General features: G+C 47.7%; 4 protein-coding genes across 6 annotated transcripts; 2 read left to right on the forward strand and 2 right to left on the reverse strand.

The window, feature by feature from the left end:
- Positions 1-587: 587 nt before the first annotated feature.
- Positions 588-8,493, reverse strand: LOC146259845 (COP9 signalosome complex subunit 1). The gene is made up of 14 exons (XM_084669921.1): positions 8,386-8,493; positions 7,611-7,703; positions 7,150-7,331; positions 6,849-7,016; positions 6,626-6,761; positions 5,980-6,057; positions 5,812-5,872; positions 5,192-5,277; positions 4,495-4,589; positions 4,125-4,230; positions 3,923-4,003; positions 2,966-3,103; positions 2,602-2,736; positions 588-1,315 (listed from the first exon to the last, which is right to left on the reverse strand). Exons 1-14 carry the CDS (start codon positions 8,416-8,418, stop codon positions 1,241-1,243), a joined length of 1,467 nt encoding a protein of 488 aa, XP_084526047.1. The 5' UTR covers positions 8,419-8,493; the 3' UTR covers positions 588-1,240.
- A 64-nt stretch (positions 8,494-8,557) lies between these two features.
- rfng (RFNG O-fucosylpeptide 3-beta-N-acetylglucosaminyltransferase) lies at positions 8,558-17,944 on the forward strand. Of its 2 annotated transcripts, none has more exons than XM_084669925.1 (9): positions 8,558-8,697; positions 10,365-10,992; positions 15,075-15,120; positions 15,252-15,354; positions 15,776-15,929; positions 16,135-16,220; positions 16,407-16,572; positions 16,815-16,900; positions 17,003-17,944. In XM_084669925.1, the coding sequence occupies exons 2-9, from the start codon at positions 10,471-10,473 to the stop codon at positions 17,070-17,072; spliced, it is 1,233 nt and encodes a 410-aa protein (XP_084526051.1). In that variant the 5' UTR covers positions 8,558-8,697; positions 10,365-10,470; the 3' UTR covers positions 17,073-17,944. The 2 variants fall into 2 exon arrangements, with proteins under 2 accessions (XP_084526051.1, XP_084526050.1); XM_084669924.1 differs by lacking the exon at positions 8,558-8,697 and adding an exon at positions 8,730-9,356.
- A 184-nt stretch (positions 17,945-18,128) lies between these two features.
- Positions 18,129-21,166, forward strand: dcxr (dicarbonyl/L-xylulose reductase). Of its 2 annotated transcripts, none has more exons than XM_084669926.1 (9): positions 18,129-18,283; positions 18,473-18,550; positions 18,862-18,959; positions 19,222-19,376; positions 19,607-19,649; positions 19,847-19,946; positions 20,210-20,274; positions 20,486-20,670; positions 20,878-21,166. In XM_084669926.1, the coding sequence occupies exons 2-9, from the start codon at positions 18,499-18,501 to the stop codon at positions 20,918-20,920; spliced, it is 741 nt and encodes a 246-aa protein (XP_084526052.1). In that variant the 5' UTR covers positions 18,129-18,283; positions 18,473-18,498; the 3' UTR covers positions 20,921-21,166. The 2 variants fall into 2 exon arrangements, with proteins under 2 accessions (XP_084526052.1, XP_084526053.1); XM_084669927.1 differs by having other exon boundaries at positions 18,130-18,283; positions 20,486-20,603.
- A 1,712-nt stretch (positions 21,167-22,878) lies between these two features.
- rac3b (Rac family small GTPase 3b) lies at positions 22,879-25,776 on the reverse strand. Its single transcript, XM_084669928.1, has 6 exons — positions 25,648-25,776; positions 24,371-24,442; positions 24,087-24,204; positions 23,845-23,907; positions 23,176-23,335; positions 22,879-23,009 (listed from the first exon to the last, which is right to left on the reverse strand). Exons 1-6 carry the CDS (start codon positions 25,680-25,682, stop codon positions 22,879-22,881), a joined length of 579 nt encoding a protein of 192 aa, XP_084526054.1. The 5' UTR covers positions 25,683-25,776.
- Between the last annotated feature and the right edge of the window lie 97 nt (positions 25,777-25,873).

Raw genomic sequence — 25,873 nt, forward strand, 5'->3', positions numbered from 1 at the left:
CCGATTACGTTACACAATTTTGTAGACGAATTCACTCGCACTAACAATCTCCAATAAGTGAGCACCCCTCAACTGACATAAGGGTCATTTTATATGCAGCTCTATGAAATAGCCTAGTATTTATAACGTATGACCAGATGTTCACCAAGGATGGAAGCTCAGAAACTGAACATCGCTGCTCAGTGGGACCATTTTACATTCATTTCAATTTCACCTCAGAATCTACTTTCACACCTCATACACTCCCACTGTTGCAGATGAGTGGTTCACTGGTTGCGATTAAAGAAAACACGTTTCCCCCGGAGATAAAATTCTGTTTTCCCCACGACCAAAGAAATTCAGATCCAGTCTTCACTTGCTGTCGTCACTGATCAGTACACTTTAATAAGTCAGGAAGAATAACAGAAAACAGGCAATAAATCTATTTGTTGATTCAGCGAACGTGAAAAAGACGTATCCTTCTTAATGTCATCCTGTGCTTTGACCAATACCACAAGTTTTATTCTGTTTGACAGTTTTTGTATACAGCATCAGTGATGCAGAAACTGCACAGAGGATTAACAAAGGAATATGGTCCTGAACAAGTCTGATTTTCATACACATTTATTTTAAAATCAGATCTTGTGGACATCGGTACTGAGGCTCAGCAGACTCCTCCATGGGTGCATTCAAAGTCTGTCATCAAGAGAAGGAGAGGGCGAGCGAGAGAGTGAGACACAGTAAGAGAAAGAAAAGTGCATCTTATACAAAGAGGAGGACAGTACTGTGAAGCGCCTGAGCACTGCTCTTTATATATACACACACACACACACACACGCACACAACACTCCCCGATTACAGCAACACAACCCGAGCGCTGCTCTTTACACATGCACAACCACACGCATGAACACCCACACACACAAAACAAACAAGCAACACACTCCCCAATTACAGCAACACAATCAGATCTTTAAACAAAGAGTCTTTAGTCTACACACAGACTACCACCATGTCTTCCCTATAGGTCCTAATGGTGTGAATGCCTCTGCTTTCTTCTCCTCTCTTCATGACATTTTCAACAGGGGAGGGGTGGTGGGGGGGTAGTTTATGCGGCGGAAGGTGATCCTCCTTGATGGTTGGATTGGTTAGAGAAGGTGTGTGTGTACGTGTGTGTGTGTGCGTGTGTGTGTGGGGGGGTATTCTGTCCTCTTGGGACTGTCGAGCAGACGTGTCACTTCCTGGCTGAGGCATGATGGGTTCACATATTGGTGCTCATTCGTGATTGGCTGTTGGCTGAGTTGAGCTCCCCTTGGCTGCCCTCTCTGGGGGGTGACTGGATAGGTGCGGCAGAACAGTGAGAGAGAGAGAGAGAGAGAGAGAGAGAGTTAGTTTAACGATGCTTCCACTGAAAAGCATCCCTTCATATATTCAAATAACTTGTTTCAAACAAGCAACTTGGGAACTGTGTGGAATATCAGTTCAAACTAGGGGTGCTCCGATCAGGATTTTTGGGTCCCGTCACCGATCGCTAGCAGTATCGGCCGATACAGAGTACTGGCCGTATCTATTGAACTATTAACAACAATGTATATTAAGTATAACAATGAAAAGATGATAAAATATCATGAATTAATAAACAACAGTTTATTTAGTGGCAGGACACATTTACCATATGCCACTCTCTTTCTTAGAGACGCAACATAATCCAGCCTATGCTGGGTTATTGATAACCGCTTATAAATAAACAAATGTTACTATCCTGGCGAATAATATATTACAAAAACTGAAAAAACTGAATACATTTTAACTTAAGTCTTTAAAGTCTGCAACATAAAAAGGTCAGTCAAAATATAGTTTCAAATGTTTTTCTTTAGCTAGGAGATAAAGGACCATGGGCAATAAATTGCACAGCAAAAATATAAATAAAAGTGTCTCTTTTCATTGGCCTTTATAGTGAGTACCGATCTGAACATTTAAAATGATTATTGGCCGATAATGATCGGTGACTGATCAATCGGAGCACCCTTAGTTCAAACTCACAATTGTGGCATAGTTAGAGTGGTACAAACGTCATGCTACGTGAGAGACAGGTCAGCACAAGGACAGAAGAAGCTGAATTAACATTTGTGGAGGGAGGATCTGCCCGTCTCCAGGCTCAATATGGGATGTTAGACCAGTAGAGGACTGGTGTTAGGAAACTACTTCGGCATCCAGCTGTAACTCATTTCACAAGGTCACAACTGGGAAGATCTAAGGAGTGAGAGAACGAGCTGGAACAGAGAGAGGGAAGGAGGAGGAGCTCCTAGGGAGAAGACTGACAACCCTCCGATGGAGCGAGAGATCAAGAATGACAGACAGAGAGAGTGGAGAAGAAGAGGCAGGTAGCGAGGTGAGGAAGAGAGGAAACGTGAGTGCCCAGCGGGCTCCAGGAGGATGCACAGGGACAGGCGGGGGGAGACCACAAATGAAAGATCCGCTATGAGATATTGCACCCTCTAGACGGTAGCTGGAAAGATAAGCAAGAAGAAAAACAAATCCCAGTCTCATCTCCTCGGTGCGTGCCCCCCCCCCCCCCCCCTACCACCCCTGCACCCGTCCCTGGACGACCCCTCAGGCTACCTTGACGTGTATCTGGTTTCTGAGCACGGCGGCACGCAGGATCATGGCTTTGGCTCGTCTCTGGAACTCCTTGCCCATGTGGATGGACTTCTCAAACGTGGTGCTCCTCTGGTCCACATCACGCGCATACAGGATCTGACAGGGAGACGAGGGAAGGCTGTGAGGCATAATACCCAACACAGCTGCCCCTGCCTGGGACAGAGACTGGGTAAAACACTTCTGATAAGAAGCACAGGGGTCCAAGAGAAGGTCGACTTGCTGTAGGAGCTGCAGCACAGATGTTTTTTGTTGTTGTTTTTGTTTAGCACCTTAACGTAGGACCTGCTGCTGAGACACACTGTGTGTGTGTGTGTGTGTGTCCTACCTTGCTGTGGGAGTCGATGCGTGCGTTGATGAGCCCCTCCAGTATGAGCTGGGTGAGCTCATCCTCCAGGGCTGCAACGCTGGTGTTGAACGCCTGGGCCATCTTGGTCATGTCTGCTGACACGTACGGGCTGAAATACTGACACACACACACACACACACACACACACCGGGTTACACCACACATCCCATCAAGCTTGGATTGATGACAGAAACACTCTGGATGGACTTCTGCTGGATGACAGTCACATACAACGTTGTATACATCAAATGCCAGTGTATCCAACACCTTTACAACGACACAGCTTTTGCCGCGTTTAACATGCAATTTAAGGCAGGGTCAACCGGAGGGACACTGTCCATCAACGTGGCAGAAATATTCCTAACAAGGTCAGTTCAGAAGAACCAACCTGTAGTTAACCACGCATCGACACTCCAATATTCCCCATTGATTTACTGTATATTGATGACTGGAAATTGATTTGTTTACATGAACGAATGAAAGGGCTGGTTGCTGTTGACAAGCTCTAACAGCTTATTGATGAAGTAGTAGTAGAGCAGCTCTAATTACAGACTGCAGGGTCCATCCAAGGCAACACCAGGGGACTTGTGTTTGTAAAATAAGCAAGCGCTTCTGCTCTGACTCTCTCTCCACTTGGAGAGGAGGGCCTGGGGAATCGATAGGGAACTGGGCCCTGGCGTCTGTTTAAATGCTCTCGGGAGATTGATGTAAAAAACAAGCCCATTTCCACCGGCCTGGCAATCCTAATGTCGTTACTGAGTCGGTCGATCAGCCGGGCGGTGTTCCGCACGGTTTGACAGCCGTCCTAATGGAGCTTAAGGGACATACGTGTGATTAGCACATGTTCCCGTGTGACACCAGCCCACGCACAACCCTCCCCAGTCTCTGTTTGAGAACTGGATGTAGCCTGTGTGAGAGTGACTGAGAATGACTCACCTGTATGAGGGCTCTGTTTCTAATCTGTGTGTAGAGGGTCCGTACATGAGGGGCCAAGTACATATCCAACAGCAGGTTGTCCTGGAGACGGACACACACACACACCATGTCAAGAGTCACGTCTGTGATGAACACCAAAATCAATTGACTGAAAACAGAGTGCATTCTAATCAGTGATTGTTGGATTGTTAGAGTATCTTACTTTGATTTCGTCCAGCATTTTGAGACAGGAAGCGTACTTAGACTCATAGAACTTGAAGATGATGTCCCTAACCTGGGGTTCCAACTCTAGGAAGAGTTTGAAGGAGCTGAGAGGAGAGCGTCCGGAGAGGAGAGAGTTTAAATTGCATTTCATAACAATAATATAATTACTGGAAGTATAGAAAAGCCCAACCATGCATCCAATCACGTACAGACCACTCAATTCTCTCGCATAACAATTTCAAATTTCTCTCTCACTAAACTGGCACACAGTTACACACAAACACACACAGTCCATTCCTATCGCTATAATACAAATAGGCAGAGTTACACACACACACACACACACACACACACACACACACACACACCTGCTGGAGATGACATTCTTCTGTAGCTCCTGCCTGTCGAAGGTGGCTAGGGCACACATCCCTCCATACACAGCTACGTTACTGGGGGACAAGAGCTGGAGACGCACACATCATCACCACCAGCCTGGAACCTGACTAGTATGACAAGACACCCAACTAGTCTGACCCTAACTGGGCTACTCCTAACTAGTCTGACCCGAACTGGGCTACTCCTAACTAGTCTGACCCTACCTGGGCTACTCCTAACTAGTCTCACCCTAACTGGGCTACTCCTAACTAGTCTGACCCTACCTGGGCTACTCCTAACTAGTCTCACCGTACCTGGGCTACTCCTAACTAGTCTCACCCTAACTGGGCTACTCCTAACTACTCAGACCCAAGTAGATCATGTCTCACTAGTGAAACAAGATGAATTCCAACTACTCTAAGAGTATATTGTGACACCTGGTAAGAGACTATTGTGACTTACTAGGTGACCTGCCCTACCCTGGGTTTGTTGTGACTTACTAGGTGACCTGCCCTACCCTGGATGTGTTGTGACTTACTAGGTGACCTGCCCTACCCTGGATGTGTTGTGACTTACTAGGTGACCGGCCCTACCCTGGGTGTGTTGTGACTTACTAGGTGACCTGCCCTACCCTGGATGTGTTGTGACTTACTAGGTGACCTGCCCTACCCTGGATGTGTTGTTTCTCACCTCCGGGAAGTCACAGTGGTCGAAGGAGGCCAGCAGGAAACACTTGGCTGCTTGTTTATACTTCCTGGAGGCCAGTTCAGCTAGACCTGAAGGGGGGAGGGGGGGTTCAGGAAGCAGTGAGGCGAATGGGGAGGGAAGGCGGAATGTGAGGGGAGAAGGATAAAAGGTAGGGGAGGGATAAGGGACCAGAGAAGGATACATTTTGTGGAGAGAGAGAGAGAGGGAGAGCGGAGAGAGAGGGGAAAGAGATATGTTGGGGAGGGAGAGGGTGAGTGGTGAGAGGTGTTCGGGGGAGGAAAGATAAATCCAGGGGTTTGGAGGGAGGGTTGCAGGAAAGACAGGGGTGAGCGGCGGGGGAGGGAGGTTAACTATATTCAAGTGATTCAACACATTAACATTTCAGCAGCGATTGCACACAATCAAAACAGAACAAAAATGGAGCTCTATTCAAAGCGCTTATTATAATAAATGCATGCATCTGTTCACTGTCTCCAACAAACCTGATCAGCCTGAACAATCAGGCAGACCAAAGGACCGGATACTTCACAGACCTTTTGACAAACAAAAACAGGTGCATACGCTTTGTTCCGCTGGTGTATAGAAGGCGAGAAGCGTGTTACCTGCTGCACATTTTAATTTGGTGAGGACGGCTTGACTCTGACAATCCCTCTCCCCTCGTTGCTGCAACACAAGAGACGGTCATTCATACCACAGAACCTAGGGGGGGGGGGGGGAGTGGGCTCAGATAGATGACAGAACGTTCTCCGACAGTGCACTCTCACACATACCTCTGCTATCTCTGGAGTGGACTCTGCTTTACTGACGTAACTGAGAACGTGGGACCAGTTCTGGAGGTAGACACTGACCTGCAGGCACACAGGTGTGCAGAGGAGACACACACAGGCTCAGTAGGAGAACGGCAGGGAGGCAGAATGGGGCTTTGAGACTGGTAGAGGTGCAGGCAAACACTGCCCTCTAGTGTTATTGGTTGGGAATAATCTGACGCGAGAGCCAAGAGGAGATGAGGGAACAACAACCGGGAGCGTGGGGAGCAAATACACTAGAGCAATACATTAACGTCAGGTTCTAATAATAGAGGAGTATATGTATATCAGGTCCACTACCTACTCATGTTGCCTTAATGCTCAAGCTGTTTTGTAATACTGCCAGCTCAAACAGCTGATTTATGTTTCAATGTGATTTCTGTGCATTCAAACTATAGTCCTTAACTGACAGGAATGTGCCAATGCAATGACAGCGTCACATTGGGAGTGATAAATAATCTAACAGGACCAATAACCATCCGATTTGACAGTTCAACCTGAAGTCACTTGGCCGGAAATCAGACCATTATCAGACTCAGTCTTACATCAGACTTTGAGCTTTTAATGATGCTTAAGAGAAGAGCTAGACCAACTGCCTAGAGGGTCCTACCTTGATGACATTAAGACACATGTTGATGACATGCTTGGCGCTGGTACAGTAGTCTCGGGCGCGAGAGTAGCACTTGAGGGCGTTGCTGAGGTCACCACAGTCTAGGTAGTGGTCTCCCAGGTCATCATGACCCCGTCTGGGGAATGGAGGGCAAAGGTCAGAAAGTGTGCTTCAACCCCATGGGCCCGGCAAATAACAAACTAACCCAGCCTCCCTCCCCTACCTGATGCTCTCTTTGATGGAGTTGCCTTTGTAGTTCTTGAGGTCTGTGTCAAGCTTCTCAAGTTTGAGCAGGGCCTTTTTCCTCGTAGACTCTGCCCATGCGGTGTCCAGGGGAGGGGGGTCTGCCCCCCCCGCCTCTGCCACAGCATCCGGGGGCCCCTGGACCTCTCTGGGTGGACACACACACAAACACCTTTTCATCAGAGACACATCTTTACAAGCACCTTCAAAAACTGACTTTGAAATCTGTCTTCGGCTCCAGCGGGTGAGGTTTCCTAGGCGTGTCTGACCGGCGTCCGCACCGTGTGGCCTCGGAGAGCTTGCGGTGGATCTCCTCGTACACGTCCACGTTGAAGGTCCTCTGGACAAAGGACAGCGCCATCTTCAGGGCCTCGGCCCTCAGCTGGGGACAGTGCTCCGCGATGAACTGCAGCCTCTCGATCCTCATCAGGCCGCTGTAGCTGGACGCATACTGCTCCAGGTCCTACACGAGGAGACACACTGCATGTTCATTTCCCACACGGATAGCTTCCATCCTGATTGTGTTAACTTGTGTCAGCACTCGTAGTGTTCTGGGATTCTTTTTTTTATTTTTATTTTTTTTTTACAAAACTGACATCTTATTTGGGGATTACACAAATCAAAACTTTAATGGTGTATTGGTACAAGGTGTGCTTGGTAGGCTTTAAAGGAGACATCAGTGTGACCAGCACAACCTGAACCTTATTGAGTTTTCCTGAGTTACTAGTATCAGAGTTCATACCAATGTTGGATTCTCCACCACGTAGTTGGCGTCTGGGGCGTTCTGCTGGTCTTCCTGCGGGTCTGCATCTATCTGCATGGGCTCAACGGCCCCCTGGGAGAGACCACACCCGCTCATCTGGTTAGTGACCGCAGCTTGCAAAGCAAAGTTAGCTTATATACAATGATAGCTAGTTTAGCTGTAAGGGCTGGCGAATATTTGTCACTGGCAGAGAGTGTTTACATGCCTACCTAAGAAGACATAGATTACGTGCTGGCAGGTGAAGGGCTAAGTGAATATTACAACATCGGAACTTTTAATTTAAGTTGCTAAAAATTACAGACAAGCTAGCTGGCTAACGATATAATACCATGCATGACTGTCAAAGTCAGTCACAGCCAGGCACGCAAGGCAGTAGCCAACTAGCTAACGTTAGAAACCTGAATTTCACGAGACAATTTTCAAGTAAAACAACAGCCTGTATGTCTTTGTCAGCAATAATTGTGGCAACATACATCACACTGGTTCAAAATAGTAAGTACATATACTAATGATGCTACATTTATAGTCTAGTTATCTGATAGGCCAAGCTAACTTGTGAAAGTTAGCCTAGCAAGCTACTTAGCTTTAACAGCCCTGCAAGCCAAGCGGCGACGGCCCTAGCGCTTTCTGCCAGGAGATCTTAAACTGATCTATGAACCCACTACCAATAAAGTGCGAACAAATCCAGTTACTATATTTTCCTCTGCTACACATTTTGCAGCAAAAATATGCTTAATAAATGACTAATTATTACCTGAAAGTTGAATACTTGCACGGGCAAAGGCATCTTTCCCGTTTCTGACGCGCGCTGCAGCAACAAACAGCGACGTTCGACTACTTCCGGTTCACCGACTGACAACCAGCATTTCCTGACTTCCCTTGCTCCAGATGTGATCGTGGTTTCTTTGAATTAGTTATTCAAAAATATTTTTCTGTCAGAGAAATTACGTTTGACACTTATCTTGTTTGTTTCTACGACATCTAAAATCAGCAGAGTGGTAGTGAATCAATCAGAATGCGGTTCGCTGCGGCTGCAGCCAGGCCAGGCTGATAAGATTAGGATGAGGTTAGTGTATCTTCAATTTATTCTGTATATATATTTAACAACTTTATAAACAACCCTGACATATATTACCGTAGCACAATCAGAACATTTCAAAACGACTGATCACCGCACATGATTGAGGAGTTTTACTTGTTTGCCACTGTCGACAGTTTCATCAGACAGAGGGCGCTAAGTTCCAGAGTGCGAAGGCAGGGCTCCTTCACATAAGGGAAACAATCACGGGGTTAACACAGTGGAGTTTTGAGAAGAATCCGTGGAACAAGAGCTCGTTTGTAATCTCATTGGAAACAAACGATGTTTGACTCCAATGCACTTTCCTGGCGAGCGTCTAGCCAGCTAGCCAGTTTATAATCTTTCTCGCCATTGAGAGAGGCAAGGGAGAGAGAAGGGGTTAGAAGGGAGACTGATGATCAAAGTTCGAGGCTGTATCAAAGTCAAGACGCAAGGAACTAAAAGGGACGTTTTAGAGGGATCCGTTTTAGAGGGATCAAGTTATCAAACTATATCTTTATTATATTAGATATCAAGGTCCGGACAAGAGAAACTTTAGTTTTTGGCTCCAAAGTTTTGAGTTGTTTGTGTCTGCTGATTCACAATTTCGGGGAAATCTGAGGACAAGATGTGAAGCATCCACAACCATGTGTGTTTTGTGTTTCATGGTAAGAACGATCATTTAATTCCTTTATTATACCAGGAACGTTGTGTACATTACGATCACTGACATTGTCTATATGACCTGCTGTGTATTGTTTTCAAAACATGCTATTTAAGTTTATTTGATTCAAAAGAATTTGACTGAAGACAAGCATCTTGCGCCCCTCTTTTGTTTACAATGGGGGTAGTCTTGCATGTGCATGATACTTTCACTCGGGCACGGCGGAACTTTAAACGGCATTTAAACGTTGCATTGAATGTTGTAGAAATGCCTCATTCAAATAGTCACCGGTCTGTACAATTGTATGCACAAACGGTCTGACCTGTTTTCATTGGCAGGAACTCAACTTTTATGTTTCAACTTTGAAACACAATAACCTCTGGATTAGATAACATACTATCTCCCTATCATTAGTATATAAACTATTACCTGGTATGGATGTTATACCTTCTAAAAAGAAGTAACTCAACTTATATTTTAGCATATCTTCTATATGTAGCCTATTATGCAGAGAAGTGTTTTTTTAATCAGTAGCTAATTTTAGTAAAGAAGAGGATTCATTTCATCCGTCTCTGCTTCCTACACTGACATCTGTTTCTGGCTGAGGTATCATGCCACTCTGAAAATAGCAACAAACAGGACATTTCTAACACTCTGAAGGTAAGTCTGGATATTAAATGTGACTCATAAACTCGCTGGCAAATTGCGAGCCGTAAGTGATAAAGGGCCAAGATTTTAGAGCCTCAACATTGTTCCTGCTTTTATGCATTCAACACAAGAACACTGAAGTGCCTTCCACTTGCAGAGGGCTATAGACCTACTTTGTGAGTTGTGCAACCCTTGCTCTGCAGCTCACTTTCAAATAAAAGGGGGTGCAGGGTGATATCCAGATGGCTAATCACAAACTGAAGATGTGCTGTAAAGGTTGTGTTTAAAGCCTAAGCTCGAGGCATATCCAGTGCTTTAGTACTGTTACAACATGGACATGTTAGTCATATATTGTGTCTTTCAGGTTGTGTCATTTCCACTTTCTGTCTGATGTCATGAAGATGGGACGCTGCAGTGCGGAGAGCGAAGCCGGCGCCGGCGGCTGATAGACCCTCCACTGGCTAATCAGGATGCACCTTGCTTCAGTGGGCTCCAGCAAGCTGTGCTTTCTGTTGTCACTGGCATTCTGCGGCCTCCTGCTGCTCCTCATCCCAGCCTTTCAGCCCACTCCACACCAGGTGGACCTGCCCCCACCTCGTCCTCACCCCAGGCCCGCCCGTGTGGGCAAACGGCCTGCCAACACCCCCCGCAATCCTGGAGGTCTGGTTGTCCCTCTCCAGGAAGAAGGGCTGGCCCTTGGGAATAATGTGAGCTCTGTGAGGCAGGGAAGACCCAGAGACATTCAGACCAACAGGGAGGGTGGCCATGCACCTATAGCAGGGCAAAGGGATCTCCCGAACACAAGGAGGGGGACAGACTCACATAGAGGCCCAGCGGAGGGCTCCCTACCTGGGGTGAGGGGAGTAGGTTTCAGGTCGAGGGAACCTCTGGAGCCGAAGGACATCTTCCTGGCAGTGAAGACTACCAGGAAGTACCACAAATCCCGCCTGGAGCTGCTGCTGCAGACTTGGGTGTCCAGGGCCAGAGAACAGGTAGGAGCACAAGGCCTAGTGAGAGCAGGTAGTAGTTCCCACAGCTGGTGTAGTCCATGTTTGTGTGATTGAACAAACTCTGAACAGTTCAGTGCTCACAAACACACAGTAAGGAACCAACACACATCAAATCAGGCCTGTTAAAATACTAACAATCTCTGTTTGTTGCTGTTTTGTTTGTGTACCAGAACTGGGTGTTTCCCCAGGCTCCTCTCCACTCTGAAATTCCAACATTAATATGTAACCAGAAACTCATATCTTATATGACTGATTTATAGATTTATCTCTAATTCCCCCTCCCTGTCTACCCTTTCGGCTCCACTCCCGTTTCTTCATCAACCCTAGCCCAGTGTCTTCATTAACCCTAGCCCAGTGTCTTCATTAACCCTAGCCCAGTGTCTTCATTAACCCTAGCCCAGTGTCTTCATTAACCCTAGCCCAGTATCCTCCTTAACCCTAGCCCAGTGTCTTCATTAACCCTAGCCCAGTGTCTTCATCAACCCTAGCCCAGTATCCTCCTTAACCCTAGCCCAGTGTCTTCATTAACCCTAGCCCAGTGTCTTCATTAACCCTAGCCCAGTGTCTTCATTAACCCTAGCCCAGTGTCTTCATTAACCCTAGCCCAGTGTCTTCATTAACCCTAGCCCAGTGTCTTCATTAACCCTAGCCCAGTGTCTTCATTAACCCTAGCCCAGTGTCTTCATTAACCCTAGCCCAGTGTCTTCATTAACCCTAGCCCAGTGTCTTCATTAACCCTAGCCCAGTGTCTTCATTAACCCTAGCCCAGTGTCTTCATTAACCCTAGCCCAGTGTCTTCATTAACCCTAGCCCAGTGTCTTCATCAACCCTAGCCCAGTGTCTTCATTAACCCTAGCCCAGTGTCTTCATGCATATCTCCCCCTCATCTAATCAGTCCATGGGGCTGATTACCAGGTTGATTAATGCATAGTACTTGGTTGTATGCTTTGCCATGCTGGAGAACATTATGTCCTCTCTTGTGCTTAGATAGATAGGACTACAGCCTGAGTATTAGACAGACTTGCAGGTTGTGTGTGTGTGCGCGCGTTAGTGTGTGGTTGGTGCTGGGACCTCTGTGTTCAGGGACATGAGAGATTGCTACATGACTGTGTTTAATAGGGAGCGAGAGAGAGGCGGGGGGGGGGGGGGGGGGGGAGTCATGGCAGCTGCTCTACATGTTCCCGGGTATGTGGTTGGTGGGGAAGTGCGCGCGTGTGTGTGTGTGAGCAAGCAGGCCCCTGGAGGAAGTTCCTCAGCAACCTGAGACTGAGACACATGTGTTCTGGAACACTGGGGTGTTTGCTCTCCCTCGCTGCCAGATTCTGGAATCTCCGCCCCCCCCACTGCCAAATACCCTCCACCCCGAACCCCCACCCTGTTGATGGCTTTTAGATGAATATACCAGGAATCTGGGTGGTGGGGGAGAGCAGAGGAATGGGAAGGGTAGAGCCTAACGGGGAAGAGAAAGGGGTTTACTATTAGAAGGATGGGATGGGCCCGGGGGGGGGGGGGGGGGGGCAGGATCGGGGGGGGTGGATGGGAGGAAAGGGGGGTGGGGGGTGGATGGGAGATGGTGGGAGCCAGAGGGAAATGGGTGGGGGAGCCGACAGGCAAACAGAGAGGCTCGCTAGGGGACTAGAGGTGGCTGGGAGCCACAAGAGTACAGACTGGAGCTAGGGCAAGCACAATGGAGAGGAGGAGAGGGTGTCGGGCCCAATGGTCAATAGTCTGGATAAACCATGCCGTCTTTGTGGAATATTGTGTTCCAGGGTATAAGCCTAAATCGGTGTGTTTTGTTAACCCGGCTTGCTCACAGTCCTAGAACAGCGGCTAATACAAGATTAGGATAGCAGACTGAGTGTATGTACAGCTACACAAATAACCAACCATACAAGGTCATCGGGTGACTGTTCTCCATGCGATGACATTGACACGCAGTATGTGACATAGTTACCCTACATGCTATGATGCCTTTGGAACAACCACTAGACTGCCCCTGCTGCGGTGTCTGGGCTCCTGTGGTGACATCACACACGGTGGACCACCCTCGTACCTCTAACCAACTCCATTTGGGTTTATTTACAAAGATTCTACAAGATCCCCCGGGCGAAGGTAGAGCAGAGTTAACACCGTAACACCCGAGATATCCTGTACACTGTGAGGTATAGTGTACTCGACAGGCAGAACATGCACATGGTGCCTCAGCCTGGAGGAGGGTGTGACCACTAAACCTGGTTGAGACTCTTAACCTCTCAGTGGTGGCACGAGGTCAAACAGGTCCAGCTGGGTTGGCGGCCATCTTGGCAAGCATCTGTCAACAAAAAGAGAGAGTATTTTCACAGATCTTTATAGAAGCTGTCTCATCAGTTGTTCATCTGGTTGGCTCTCCAGATGGAGTGGACCTCAGCATCATTGATGACAGGTATTGAGATGTGCAATATGGGTTCCAGGTCTTTAGACCTCTCTGTGCTCTGAGTGGTTAACAGCAGACCTCCTGGTGTTATACAGCCCTCTTAAATCCCCAAACATCTGTCTATCTTTACCAAGGACTTAGCTCTAGGCAGACTCTACTCTACCATGTTCTACTCTTCTACTCCAGCCACTCATGGAAGGGAAGTTTCTGTAAATAATGGAACCAATGAGTCATATATTAACCCCCCTATCTTCCCAGTGTGTAAACTATTCTTGGAATCCAGCAGTACACATACAAGTAGTGGAGAAACGCTCCAAACCCAGCATACCTAACATGCAACTTGGTCTACAATACTGTCGCTTTGGGAAGGTTAAAGGCAGGCTTATCATAGTTCAGTTTCTTGTGTAATCTGTGTTTTAGTATCAGACAAATCAGTCTGTCAAAACAAAACACCATAGCTTTGCAGCAAACAGCTAATTCCTCCTGCTCTGCTATGCCAGAGTAGCCCCAGGCTGACGCAGCACAGTAAGAATGACTGGGCCTCGTTCTAGGGCTCTGGGGGTCTTTGAGGGCCCAGGTCTACCAGCACTGGCATCTCTGTCCTCTTCCTGGCTCTTCAAGGTATCCCTTCCTTAGTTTTTGGAAGTTGCTATTTGCTCTGTTAACTGGGCTGGGCACGTGTGTGTGTGTGTGTGTGTGCGTGCAACTCATGCTTGTGGCCTCTGCCAAGCCAAGACAGCCAGGCGTCTCTCTCTGCCCACAGGAAAGAGGGCATGCCACCGGGCACGGGTAAGGGAAAGGGAGAGGAATGGAGGGAGGAAATAATATAGATAAAAAACACGACACACCACCAGGCGTGAGGCAGACTGAGAGGAAGGAAAAGCAATGGAAGGATATGGAGGGGAAAAAAAGAGGGCATGCCACTGCGCACGAGGCGGGCGGGCGGGCGGGGGTGAGCGAGGAGGGGGGCTGCATTTGGCCTGTTAGATGGAAAAGAGGAGAGGGAGAGAGATTGGGGGGGAGAGGACTAGCAGTGTGTGGAGAGAGGACTAGCAGTGTGTGGAGAGAGGAGGACTAGCAGTGTGTGGAGAGAGGAGGACTAGCAGTGTGTGGAGACAGGGGGAGTAGAGGACTAGCAGTGTGTGGAGAGAGGAGGACTAGCAGTGTGTGGAGAGAGGAGGAGTAGAGGACTAGCAGTGTGTGGAGAGAGGAGGACTAGCAGTGTGTGGAGAGAGGAGGACTAGCAGTGTGTGGAGAGAGGAGGACTAGCAGTGTGTGGAGAGAGGAGGACTAGCAGTGTGTGGAGAGAGGAGGACTAGCAGTGTGTGGAGAGAGGGGAGCAGAGAGTGGAGGAGGAGTGAGCAGCAGGGAGTCAGGCCTGACTGCTCTCTGATCATCTGAAAGATTCTACTTATCGTCCCTCTGCCAACTTTCCTGAATCCTGTCCATAGACTTGGTGGACTAGTTTGCTTGAACACAAATTCTCTGTCTCTCTCTTTTTCCCCCCCCTCTTTTCAGTCAGTACATTTGTTCTTCACAACCTCACGCCTCTACCTTTTGAACAATGGACTGCTTTATTGTAACTTGGGCTGCTGTGTGTGTGTGTGTGTGTGTGAGCGCTCTGGTAACACTGTGTCTTTGTCTCTTGCAGACCTTTATATTCACTGACGGGGAGGACAAGGAGCTAAGGAAAACAGGTACATATATATGTATATATACACACACACACACAAATAGAGGTTCAAATATGAGAGCCTTTATAGATATACATGATTTTATGCATGAAGACTGTAATGTGCCATTTCCCCCTCTATCCCCCCCCCCCCAGGAGCAAACATCATCAACACCAACTGTTCAGCAGCTCACACACGGCAAGCGCTCTGCTGTAAGATGTCGGTGGAGTACGACAAGTTCATTGAGTCACAGAAAAAGTACGTCTGCTCCTCTCCTTATCCCGAACAGACCTAAATCTAACCTAGTCCCAGCCTAAGAAGTTGCTAACATTGTACTTACAGTTCCAACTGGGTGGGAGTAGAGTAGAGCCAAGCAGGCTCCCACTACAGTCTGAAGAGCTGTGCTTGCTGTGTTTGACTATGGAGGTCAGCAGATGGTCAGAACAGTGTTGTGGTCTCTCAGGTCTCTGCCAGTAAAAGACTATATATGCCCATATGGGTTCTGGAGGTCCCACGTGTGTGCGTGTGTTTTTTGACACTGTATCGATATAGTTACATATCTCCCACCAGTCTCAACCGACTAGAACATAAATAACTGATGAGTTTGTTGATTGATGGGCTTCGTAGCTGTGTCATGATTCATTTGATAGGTGCATAACCCCTCCTCCCTACCCTCCAGGTGGTTCTGTCACTTGGATGACGATAACTATGTAATCCTCCCAAGCCTGCTGGTCCTGCTGTCGTCCTATCACCACAGTCAGGACGTGTACCTGGGCCGGCCCAGTCTGGACCACCCTATAGAGGCTGCAGAGAGGGTCAAAGCTGATGGATCTGTATGTTCCTCCTCGTTTCCTCTGCCACGCCCACTCGCTGTTGTTTTTCTCTCCTTTTTTGCTCCCCCCTTTTCTGTCTCACCGCTACACGCTCACGTCCTTCTCTCAGTCACTCGTTTATTAGCTTGTTGTTTCAATGTGGACTGGTTCCTGGACTCAGTAGATGTCTGCCTCTGAGGTTGCGTGTGTGTGTTGTGTACCTCAGGCGTCGGTGAAGTTCTGGTTCGCCACCGGGGGAGCTGGGTTCTGCATCAGCCGGGGCTTGGCGCTGAAGATGAGTCCGTGGGCCAGGTCAGTCACACCCGGTCCTGGTCGTGCTTAGTGCTGGTCATGGTCACGGTCCCATGGTCCTGGTCTCGGTCCTGGAGTCTAAATGTCATTTGAGGTCCGTAGCTTCATCATTCAGCAACATTAAAGTGGCCTTCTCTACTACTTTCTTCTCTCCCGTCGTTCCTCGGTGCGTCCTTCCTCCTCCAGTCTGGGGAACTTCATCAGCACGGCCGAGAGGATCCGTCTCCCTGACGACTGCACGGTGGGCTACATCATCGAGGCTCTGCTGGAGGTGTCGCTGACCCACACGCGCCTGTTCCACTCCCACCTGGAGAACCTGACCCGCCTCCCCTCCAACACCCTGCTGCAGCAGGTAGGGAAGGAGAGGGGGAGAGAAAGGGGGCAGGGGGAGAAGGAGAGGGGGGAGAGAGAAGGGGCAGGGGGGGAGAAGGAGAGGGGGGAGAGAGAAAGGGCAGGGGGGAAAAGGAGAGGGGAGAGAGAAACAATCTCTCTTTGTCTTACTGTCTGTGTAGCATACAATAGCCGCTAATTGTTCTGTGAAATCAAACGAATCGTGTGTCCGTGTGTGTCCGTGTGTGTCCGTGTGTGTCCCAGGTCACTCTGAGCTATGGAGGCTTTGAAAACCGAAGGAATGTGGTCAGCATTGGAGGAGCCTTCCCTCTGGTTGAAGACCCTTCACGGTGCCCAGCCATGCACAGCTCAGACACAAGAGAATTTATTGAGTTTGTGTTTGTGCAGTGTGAAAATTATTCCCTCCCCTTCTCTCTCATCCTTCTCTCCAGGTTTAAGACAGTCCACTGCCTCCTGTACCCAGACACGGACTGGTGCCCCAGTAAGAATCAACACCATTAAAGACCACCACTCTACCCCAGCATCCACCAGTCTGATTACCCTCCCGCCTTAAGTCACTCTGCACTCTCTATCCAATGTGACTTGCAGTTTTTTGTCTACATTTATGCACCCCTATGCATAATGCTGCCGTCAACCATCGCCACAGCGATCCTTCTCACCACTTCCTGTTGTTCTTTTTTTTCTCTTCCATGTCTGAATTCCAACTGGTAAACTGTACGTGTGTGTGTGTGTGTGTGTTTGAATGAGTGCTGAGGTACAGAACTGATATAAAAGCTTATAGTTACTGAACAGGGTGAAGTGTTTATTTATTAATATCTGAGTTTTGGTTCATTTAAGGACTGGTTTAGCTTACCAAATTTGACCAGACAGTGTTAACAATGAGAGAATGTGGGTCAAGTCGCATGCTTTTAAACAATGAAAGTAAATTGTTTTGTTAAGTAATTCTCCAACCAGAATCTATTTGTGTGTTTGTGTGTCAACAAAGCCATCATAATTGTGTACGGAATAATGCCCTTTAACACACCTGTTGTATTCTTTTCTGAAAGAAGATTGGCCTTCCTATGACGTTTGCACTGTTCGAGAACTGTTCTCTCAGATCATCTCACTTCCTGCCTGCTCTGTTCTGTGGCCCTTCCAGTATTGTTTTGTAAGTTGGGAGAAGTATGTTTGATCTCACGCTCAATCTTTTGCACAAAAACACTAGAATCCAAAAACATAGCCTGCGTGTTTCCATCCTTCCATCTGCCCCTACTGCAGGCCAGTGGGGGAGGCAGACAGCAACACTCCTACGCTTGCCTGTCAGGATTTGTTTTCCTTAACTTCTGATGTTTGTTGTTATCTGAATAAAGCATGTGTGTTGCATTACCAAATAACTGGTTTCTTAAAATCATTGTTTTAAGTTGTTCTATTCCAGGCTTTATCTGAACTTCTGTATCTGAACAAATTATGTAAGAAAAAAATAATAAAATAAACTGAATGTTCCTATTTACAACATCTGATTAAGAAATAAAAAGAATGTGCAGTCAGCATTACATTTGTTTTCTGTTTGATTCCTGTTCCACTTAAGGGGGTCAACGAGGAGGGTTGACGTTTTTGTCCATTAACTTCAGTTGCAACTTTGCCCCCTTCGTGCGAGCTCAGCGGTGCCAAACCTAAACGTAGTTATTTCTGCATCACTTACGGAGATAACGTGTTGGCATACAGTCTTACTGGTAGGTAGCTAAGAGTTTATTCGATTGCATTTATTTCACAAAAGCGAATGACGACTGCAATTTCTTCACAGATAATTGGAAACAAAACAGCGTGACTGGGCTTTCTAGTGGCGTGTGTGGGCCTTTAACCGAGGGTTGTACAGTTCGAGTGTTTTTCAAATGCATATCTGTTGTTCCCTTATTGTTTAGCCGGAAAAACTAGTTTACAAACAGTCATGGAGATTTCTTTCGCTGGCAAACGGGCCATGGTCACTGGAGCAGGAAAAGGTAAATATTTTTAAAAAACTACGTAAGCCTACGTCAGATATGGGTAGTTTAAAGGCACACAGTGACACCACCAGGTTTTTATATAAAGGTGCATTCATATTGCTCAAGTGAAAAGTAAAACAAGTTTCATATTCCTGTCCTGAACCCCAACTAAATACAACTAGATGGGCTCTGAGAGACTTGCAGCCTGTCATTATGTGTCGTAAAGCCTGAAACATGATCGGAATGTGAGTGTCAGCCCTGGTGTCACACTGATGACTCAAGTACATAATAGCTTTTGTGTTCATGAATTCCTTTCTTCCCCCTCTCAGGGATCGGGAGGGCCACTGCCCTGGCTCTGGTGCGCTGCGGGGCGGAGGTCACGGCTGTCACACGCACGAGCGCCGACCTGGACAGCCTCCTGCTGGAGGTACCCACCCCCAACAGCCTTCTCATCCCCCCTCCTGAGCACTCCCGTGCCCCATCCCAGGGCCTCGACCTCTGTCCCCCACCCCACTCCTGTCAGTGACGCCTTTGTTCCCATCCCAGTCCTCCACCATTCTCCCGGTCACCCCCCTCCCTGTTCCTTTCATCTTTCTCCTCATTGTCTCTTCTCCCCACCGTGACGGGAGACGATGGCACAGACCCACCCAGTGATTGGTTCTGGTGTCTGGTGTGGCTTGCTCCTGCAGTGTCCGTCCATCAGGCCGGTGTGCGTGGACCTGGCGGACTGGGAGGCCACAGAGGCGGCTCTGGCTGGGACGGGCCCCGTGGATCTCCTGGTAAACAACGCTGCCTGCGCCATACTGCAGCCCTTTCTGGATGTCACCCCGGAGCAGTTTGACAAGTAAAGGAGAGCCTCGGGTTTCATCTCCACAGTAGACATTTCATGTACAGTACCAGTTAAAAGTTTGGACACATTTTCCCATTCAATTATGGGAAAATGTGTCCAAACTTTTGATTGGTACTGTAGTTTGAATAATAAAACCTGTTACATGATGTTTACATCACATCTTAGTCTCAACATTTCTGTAGTCAGAAAGCTCAGAGATGATGACGATGACGTTTGTATTTCAGGTCCTTCAACATCAATGTGAAAGCTGTGCTACACGTTTCCCAGGTAACTGAGATCCTGCAATAGTGGTTGACTACATCTGGTAACCATAACAAATATCCACAATCATGGTTAAATTCTCTTTTGTAAGGTCGAACAACAGTGTTTTGTGATCCTACTCACCACACTATCTCCTCCCTCCTGTGTGTGTGTGTGTGTGTGTGTGTGTGTGTGTGTGTGTGTGAATGTGTTTGTGGTTTTAGCTGGTGTCTCGGGGTATGAAGGCCAGAGGGACAGGAGGCTCCATCGTCAACATCTCCAGTCAGGCGTCCCACTGTGCCCTCAGGGACCATGCTGTCTATTGTGAGACACACACACACACACACACACACATGCACTCCCTTTCATTCAGCCTATGAGGGACCACACTATAGTGTAAAACTAAAAAGGTCTTCTCATAAGCTGCAGTCTCATTGTAGACTGGTAAAACTGACAAAGTACTGTATTAGTACAACATTAATTGCAGACTTCAGTATTGCATGGTAGATTTAAAGTTTTGGGAAAACCCTCCTTAATATACTTTTCTCTCTCTCTCTTTCTCCCTCTTTCTCTCTCTGTCTCTACAGGTGCCACAAAGGGAGCCCTGGACATGCTGACCAAGGTGATGGCTCTGGAGCTGGGGCCTCACCAGGTATCTCATCCTCACCTGACTCCCAGTAGTGTTGCATCTTCTGTCCTGAGGTGTGAGGGGGGGGGGGGGTCTCAATAGGCTCCCATCCTCTCCCCTCATCCTTTATCCATACCGATCAGGATCCACAGTGTTTGGAGTAGAAGCCCTTTGATGAGGACAGGAAACAGGTGTGTAGAGTGTGAGTGTGGAGCCTCTCTGTGTCTCCGCTCAGATCCGGGTGAACAGTGTGAACCCCACCGTGGTGATGACAGAGATGGGCCGGCTGGGCTGGAGCGACGCTGAGAAGGCCAGAGCCATGACCTCACGCATCCCACTGGGCCGCTTCGCAGGTCAGTCCTCATCTGGGTGGTTTGTGGGCAGTGGCAGCCCAGCCATGTTGGTACTAACAGAACCCAGGTATGACACTGCAGATGTGTGTATTGCCGTCATGAATACTGTGTGTGGTTGTGTTGTTTGTGTGTGTGTGCACGTGCTCTGGTGGCTTTCAAGTCCTTGATTGTGTTTGGTGTGGGTGGTGTGGTGTTTGTACGCTTGCATGTGGTTATGTGTGTGTTGGTGGTTGTGTGTGTGTTGGATGTGGTGTGTGTGTGTGTGTCTCTGCAGAGGTAGAGGATGTGGTGAACTCCGTTCTGTTCTTGCTGAGTGATAAGAGCTCCATGACTAATGGGGTCATGCTACCAGTGGATGGCGGCTTCCTGGCCTGTTGACCCCTGACCTCCTTACTCTGGATCCCTATTAGCTGAATCTTTCCTCTGACCTCCTTATTCTCTTGTGATTGGCTAGTCTCACCTCACATGTACAACATACCTAAGTCATTCTGTAACCTGAGATTCTTATGCTGCTGATGAAATAGATGTCTAATGAAAAATACATTTCCAAATTATTTCAGTTATCATGTTGTGTGTTATCTGACTTTGGTACTTTGGTGTAAATTGAATACATTCACAAATTAATCCCCTTACATATACATTTGTATTTATTATACAAAATTGAAATATTTCACAACACTGACATGTGAAGTCATAAAAAATAAGACAAAACAGTTAAACAAGTTTACAAGTCATCTTACAGTACATACATCGCCAATGCATCTCATATAACCGTCCTAAAAGTTACAATGGGTCAATTTCACCTGTTCATATCCATGCAATAGTAGATTGTACTCTGTAGCGTTTTTGAGCTACCATATAACTGACACCTTAGGCAGGACCAGACACATAATTCAACCACACAGTTGCTATGCCAACCAATGACAGCATGACAGAAGACTGTAATGCTCTGTCACACCAGAAGAGGGAGACAAAACACTTCAGATCTATGACCACACAGAAATGCATTTGTAAAAAGTGCAATCCACTTATTTGCCACGAGGGACAAATGTTCCATGGATTGCCTCTTTATTTACTTACTTACTGTTTAGCAACATCTCTAAATTCAGCGTGAGTGACTATTATTATCCTTTTAGTTTAAATTGTTTAGGATTAAAGAGCTAAATATTCAGGTACATATAGATATATCCATAATGCATTCCCTCTCTAAGGTTAACCTGTACATCACTAGACTCAGCATTAACACCCCTCCCATCTATGTGGATAGCTCATTGAAAAGTTTGGTGTAGAACTACAATACAATATGAAATAGTACCAAAAACTTGACACTAAAAAACTTGCTTGAAACAATACTGTCCTTCACCCACATATCCATGCTCACTCACTCACGCCTGCAGGCACACACACACACACACTCTTCCGCACACCCACGCACACAAACAGAAACGATGGGGTACTTTAAGACTAAGATCAGTCATACCCATGCAGGCTCCTCAGGCAGGCCATGTTGGACAGCTCCTTGTTGGGCATGCAAGTCTGTCACACTAACTAACCTAGTAGTTGCCCCTACACACAAATCTGGGGTAAGATTGGTCTTGATGAGTCTGACAGCCTTGGTTCAGGCCTGGGGCCTGTAAACTGACCCCAGATATGTGGCTTGGGACAACTTCTACCAGGAGCCCTATTCACAGTTGACTTTCCAGGCTGTTTGAAACACGGTGTTTAAACTCAGCACTAGCTCAGAATAGCAGGACTGTTGGGATGGTGGGGCTGCGCTGGGGTTAGGGTGGGGGTAGAGGCAGGGGTGGGATGAGGTTGGCAGGGTGAGGTTGAGGGTGGTGGGGTGTGGAGGGAGGTGGATGAGGATGGACTGTGCTACAGTCCACAGGTGCGGTTGTTCATTTGAGTGTACCCCTCATATAAAAACTCAACGATGACTCAAAAGTGATTTTATCAATTTCTCAAGGTGAAAAATAATAATTCACTGTAAAAAATAAAGAAAAGAAAAACTGTCCAGTTATCTTTGTTGTATCTGTACTGTAGCAACATCTCAGAAGAAACAAATATTTAACTTAGAAAAAAGCTCAGCAGTGCAGTATCTCTCTCTCTCTGTCACTCGCTTTCTATCTCTCACATCTCTTCTTTCATCTCTCAGAGAAGTAGTGGTTGTTGTCATGGTTATGTTTTGTAATACTAACTATCGGTTGACCGTTCGAAGCACCTTACGGATGGGGGGGGGGGAGGGTTCTGGAGGTCTGGGGACGGCAGGGGCTGTTCAGAAGACGGTGCATCGCTTTCCCCTCTTCTTGACGGGCGGGGGGCAGAGCACGGCACGGATGGCCTCATCAAACACCGTCTTCAGCCCTCGCTGAGTCAGCGCAGAGCACTCCAGGTACTTCACAGCACCTGACCCGCACAGGGAACAAGGATTCGAACACACGCACAGATACAACAAAAACACACAGGAGGTACCCACCATCTAACACACCTCCACCTTCCCACACATGCCTGCCCACAGACTGCCAACCAACCGCCCACCCACACAAACATCTAGCAACCTTGTCCAACCAACCTATCTCCCTGGCCATGGCCAGGCCCTGGGGGTAGGTGATGGGGGACAGCTTCTTGTCTCTCAGCCTCTCGATGGTGTCCTTGTCGTCCCTCAGGTCCAGCTTGGTGCCCACCAGGATGATGGGCGTGTTGGGGCAGTGGTGACGCACCTCAGGGTACCACTGGCACGCCACACAAGGATACGTCCAGCGTGTACACAGAGCAGCCAGGGGATGCAAAACAAAGTCAGCAAAAGAAGAAATCAAGTTAGATAGACAACAGTGGCATGGCTGCAGAAATCAAACAGGCAAAAATTGCTTTCATACAATTGTGCCAACTTGATCTGTACTGTGCTACCACGTAGCGCAGAACAAACCACAGCGACTCAACGATGTGAAAGGCTGAAGATGAAAACCACAAAATCCAGTTTGTAGGATCTACATTGACCAGGGGCGTCATCCTTGAACCAGCATCATACTTTATACAAAGAGGGTTTGCTTCAGAAACAGGTGCGATGTCATCAAAAAGCGCAGCCGTGCTTTTGGGCTGACACCGCCGCGAGCAGGCTCTCTGTGTACAGAGTTTGTGTGGTGTTGCGTGTGTTTTTGCTTCCAGGCGGAGATAGATGTGCCTCCTTAGGTCAGACTCGGCCCTTCCTCTGGGGGGAGGAAGTGTGGGCGTGGCCACTGACCTTAGCTCGGACGTTCTCAAAGGAAGCCGGGCTGACCAGGGAGAAGCATATCAAGAACACATCCTGGGGAGAACCAGAGAGAGCGCTTTGAGACCAGAGCCCTCAGTTAAAGGATGAGGGAGAGAGTGTGTTTCCTACGTGTGTGTGTGTGTGTGAATATGACGCTAGTTTTAGAGGCATGTGCGCGTGTGTACACCATCTGTGATTATGACAGTGGTGTGTGTGTGTGTGTGTGTAGATACCGTCTGCGGGTAAGACAGAGGTCTGAGCCTGTCGTAGTCTTCTTGTCCTGCTGTATCCCAGAGACCCAGGTTCACTGGTTTACCATCCACCATCACATTGGCAGAATAGTTGTCAAAGCTGAGAGGAGAGGTAGAGAGAACAAGGGGAGAGAGACAAAAGATACTTTATCAAGTAGAATGATCTGATAGTCAAAACCCCCCTGAAGCCATTTTCACTTTGAATACATGTGAGGTGTGTGCGTGTGCGAGTGTGTGCGGGTGTGTGTGTGTGTGTGGGGACTCACACAGTGGGGATGTACTCTCCAGGGAAGGCATTGGTGGTGTAGCTGATCAGCAGACAGGTCTTACCCACGGCCCTAGGGAGGGAAAAAGAAGCACCTTCACACACTACAGAACATGAAACATTGTGTGTCACTAGGAGACATGAAACCACACCTCGAACTGCTGATCAGGAGCTCACTACTACATGAGCGTGTGCTTACGTGTGTGTGGTGTGCGTGTGTGTGGTGTGCGTGTGTGTGCTTACGTGTGTGTGGTGTGTGTGTGTGTGACAAACTATCCTCCCTCCCTTTCTCTCTCTGTGTCACACACTGTAAAATGGCCTACATTTACTTTGCCCGGGGGTCATTTTCACCCCCTCCCTTGTACCCAACTACTGACTGCCCCACTAGTAAACCCCCCATCTCAACTGGTATTGACACAAATGATACAGTACAACATGAAGGGTAACATGCAGGATGTTTGCCACAGGGATGGAAAGCAGAATGTGAGAGGGTATAGTATTGGCTGTATGTTTGTGTGTGTGTGTGTGTGTGTGTGTGTGTGTGTGTGTGTGTGTGTGTGTTGATGGAGAGAGAGAGTTGAGACAGTGCCAGTGTGAGCATGAGAGTGATTTGGGGTTACTGGGTTTGTGCTGGGTGAATCCCGCTATCATTCTCCACAGGAGAGACAGATGAGCCAATGCAACTTTAATACATTATGCTAATGTCCTCACTGGCGTTCATTGATTAATGACCCCAGTCACAGACGGCCATAAATACACATTTATCGGTAATATGCCAATGAATTTGGCACAAAAGAATAAATCCAAATTGGCCTCCACGCATTTAAGATAAATCGGTTTAAATCACGGAGGGGAATAGCCATACAGACAGTTCGCCAAATGGCCATAACACCAAACATGCACTGTGTCTCTTCAGTAAACGGGAGGAGGAGAAGACGTAATGCCTAGATTTCTCGTGCCTCAGCACCCCCGCCTGATGGCCTATGAGCAGTAGGTGTTTCCTCATCATCCCTAAGCGTTCGCTCGCCTCGCCATCAAATAAAACACCAATTAAATCCAAATAACCCAAGTCCAAATCCCCAGTGAAATAACGGACATTTAGTTAACAAATAATGAGAAACAACACATTGCTGGATGTCTACAAACGAGTAGAGAAGGAAGACCACCCGTCAAATAGGAGCGCCCCAGCCCCTTTTCTGCCAGCATCCTCCCATCTACGGACGCATCAGTGAATCACACAAGAGAAAATAACCGTGCATTTCAGAATTAGGGTCTTACCCGTCGCCGACCACCACGCATTTAATCGCCTGCATTTGCAAAAGATCCGGTGGTGACTAAAAGCCAATAATAGTGGTTATGTCTCACAATGAGCGCCGAGATTCGGATGAGAGAAGCGGGCCAGTCCGCTCAGCGTTCCAGCCGCAGTGAAAGGGGTCGATGACGAGATTGTTCGGAAGTAAACGGAAAAACACGAGCATTTTTAAAGGGACAGTACAAAGGCATC

Source organism: Hypomesus nipponensis, chromosome 13, assembly GCF_054491055.1.
Source record: "Hypomesus nipponensis isolate SF chromosome 13, ASM5449105v1, whole genome shotgun sequence".
Lineage (NCBI taxonomy): Eukaryota > Metazoa > Chordata > Actinopteri > Osmeriformes > Osmeridae > Hypomesus > Hypomesus nipponensis.

Excerpts from the sequence above, each read along its gene's own strand:
- dcxr (XM_084669926.1), top strand. The coding sequence starts at position 18,499 with ATGGAGATTTCTTTCGCTGGCAAACGGGCCATGGTCACTGGAGCAGGA. Across the intron at positions 20,275-20,485 it reads TGGAGCTGGGGCCTCACCAG|ATCCGGGTGAACAGTGTGAA; the intron begins GTATCTCATCCT and ends GTCTCCGCTCAG. Across the intron at positions 20,671-20,877 it reads TTGGTACTAACAGAACCCAG|AGGTAGAGGATGTGGTGAAC; the intron begins GTATGACACTGC and ends GTGTCTCTGCAG.
- rac3b (XM_084669928.1), bottom strand. The coding sequence starts at position 25,682 with ATGCAGGCGATTAAATGCGTGGTGGTCGGCGACGG. Across the intron at positions 23,908-24,086 it reads CTCTGTCTTACCCGCAGACG|GATGTGTTCTTGATATGCTT; the intron begins GTATCTACACAC and ends GGTTCTCCCCAG. Across the intron at positions 23,336-23,844 it reads TTGAGAACGTCCGAGCTAAG|TGGTACCCTGAGGTGCGTCA; the intron begins GTCAGTGGCCAC and ends GTGGCGTGCCAG.
- rfng (XM_084669925.1), top strand. The coding sequence starts at position 10,471 with ATGCACCTTGCTTCAGTGGGCTCCAGCAAGCTGTGCTTTCTGTTGTCA. Across the intron at positions 16,573-16,814 it reads CCAACACCCTGCTGCAGCAG|GTCACTCTGAGCTATGGAGG; the intron begins GTAGGGAAGGAG and ends TGTGTGTCCCAG. Across the intron at positions 16,901-17,002 it reads CTGGTTGAAGACCCTTCACG|GTTTAAGACAGTCCACTGCC; the intron begins GTGCCCAGCCAT and ends CCTTCTCTCCAG.
- LOC146259845 (XM_084669921.1), bottom strand. The coding sequence starts at position 8,418 with ATGCCTTTGCCCGTGCAAGTATTCAACTTTCAG. Across the intron at positions 2,737-2,965 it reads GCATCGACTCCCACAGCAAG|ATCCTGTATGCGCGTGATGT; the intron begins GTAGGACACACA and ends TCTCCCTGTCAG. Across the intron at positions 1,316-2,601 it reads GAAACCAGATACACGTCAAG|TCACCCCCCAGAGAGGGCAG; the intron begins GTAGCCTGAGGG and ends GCACCTATCCAG.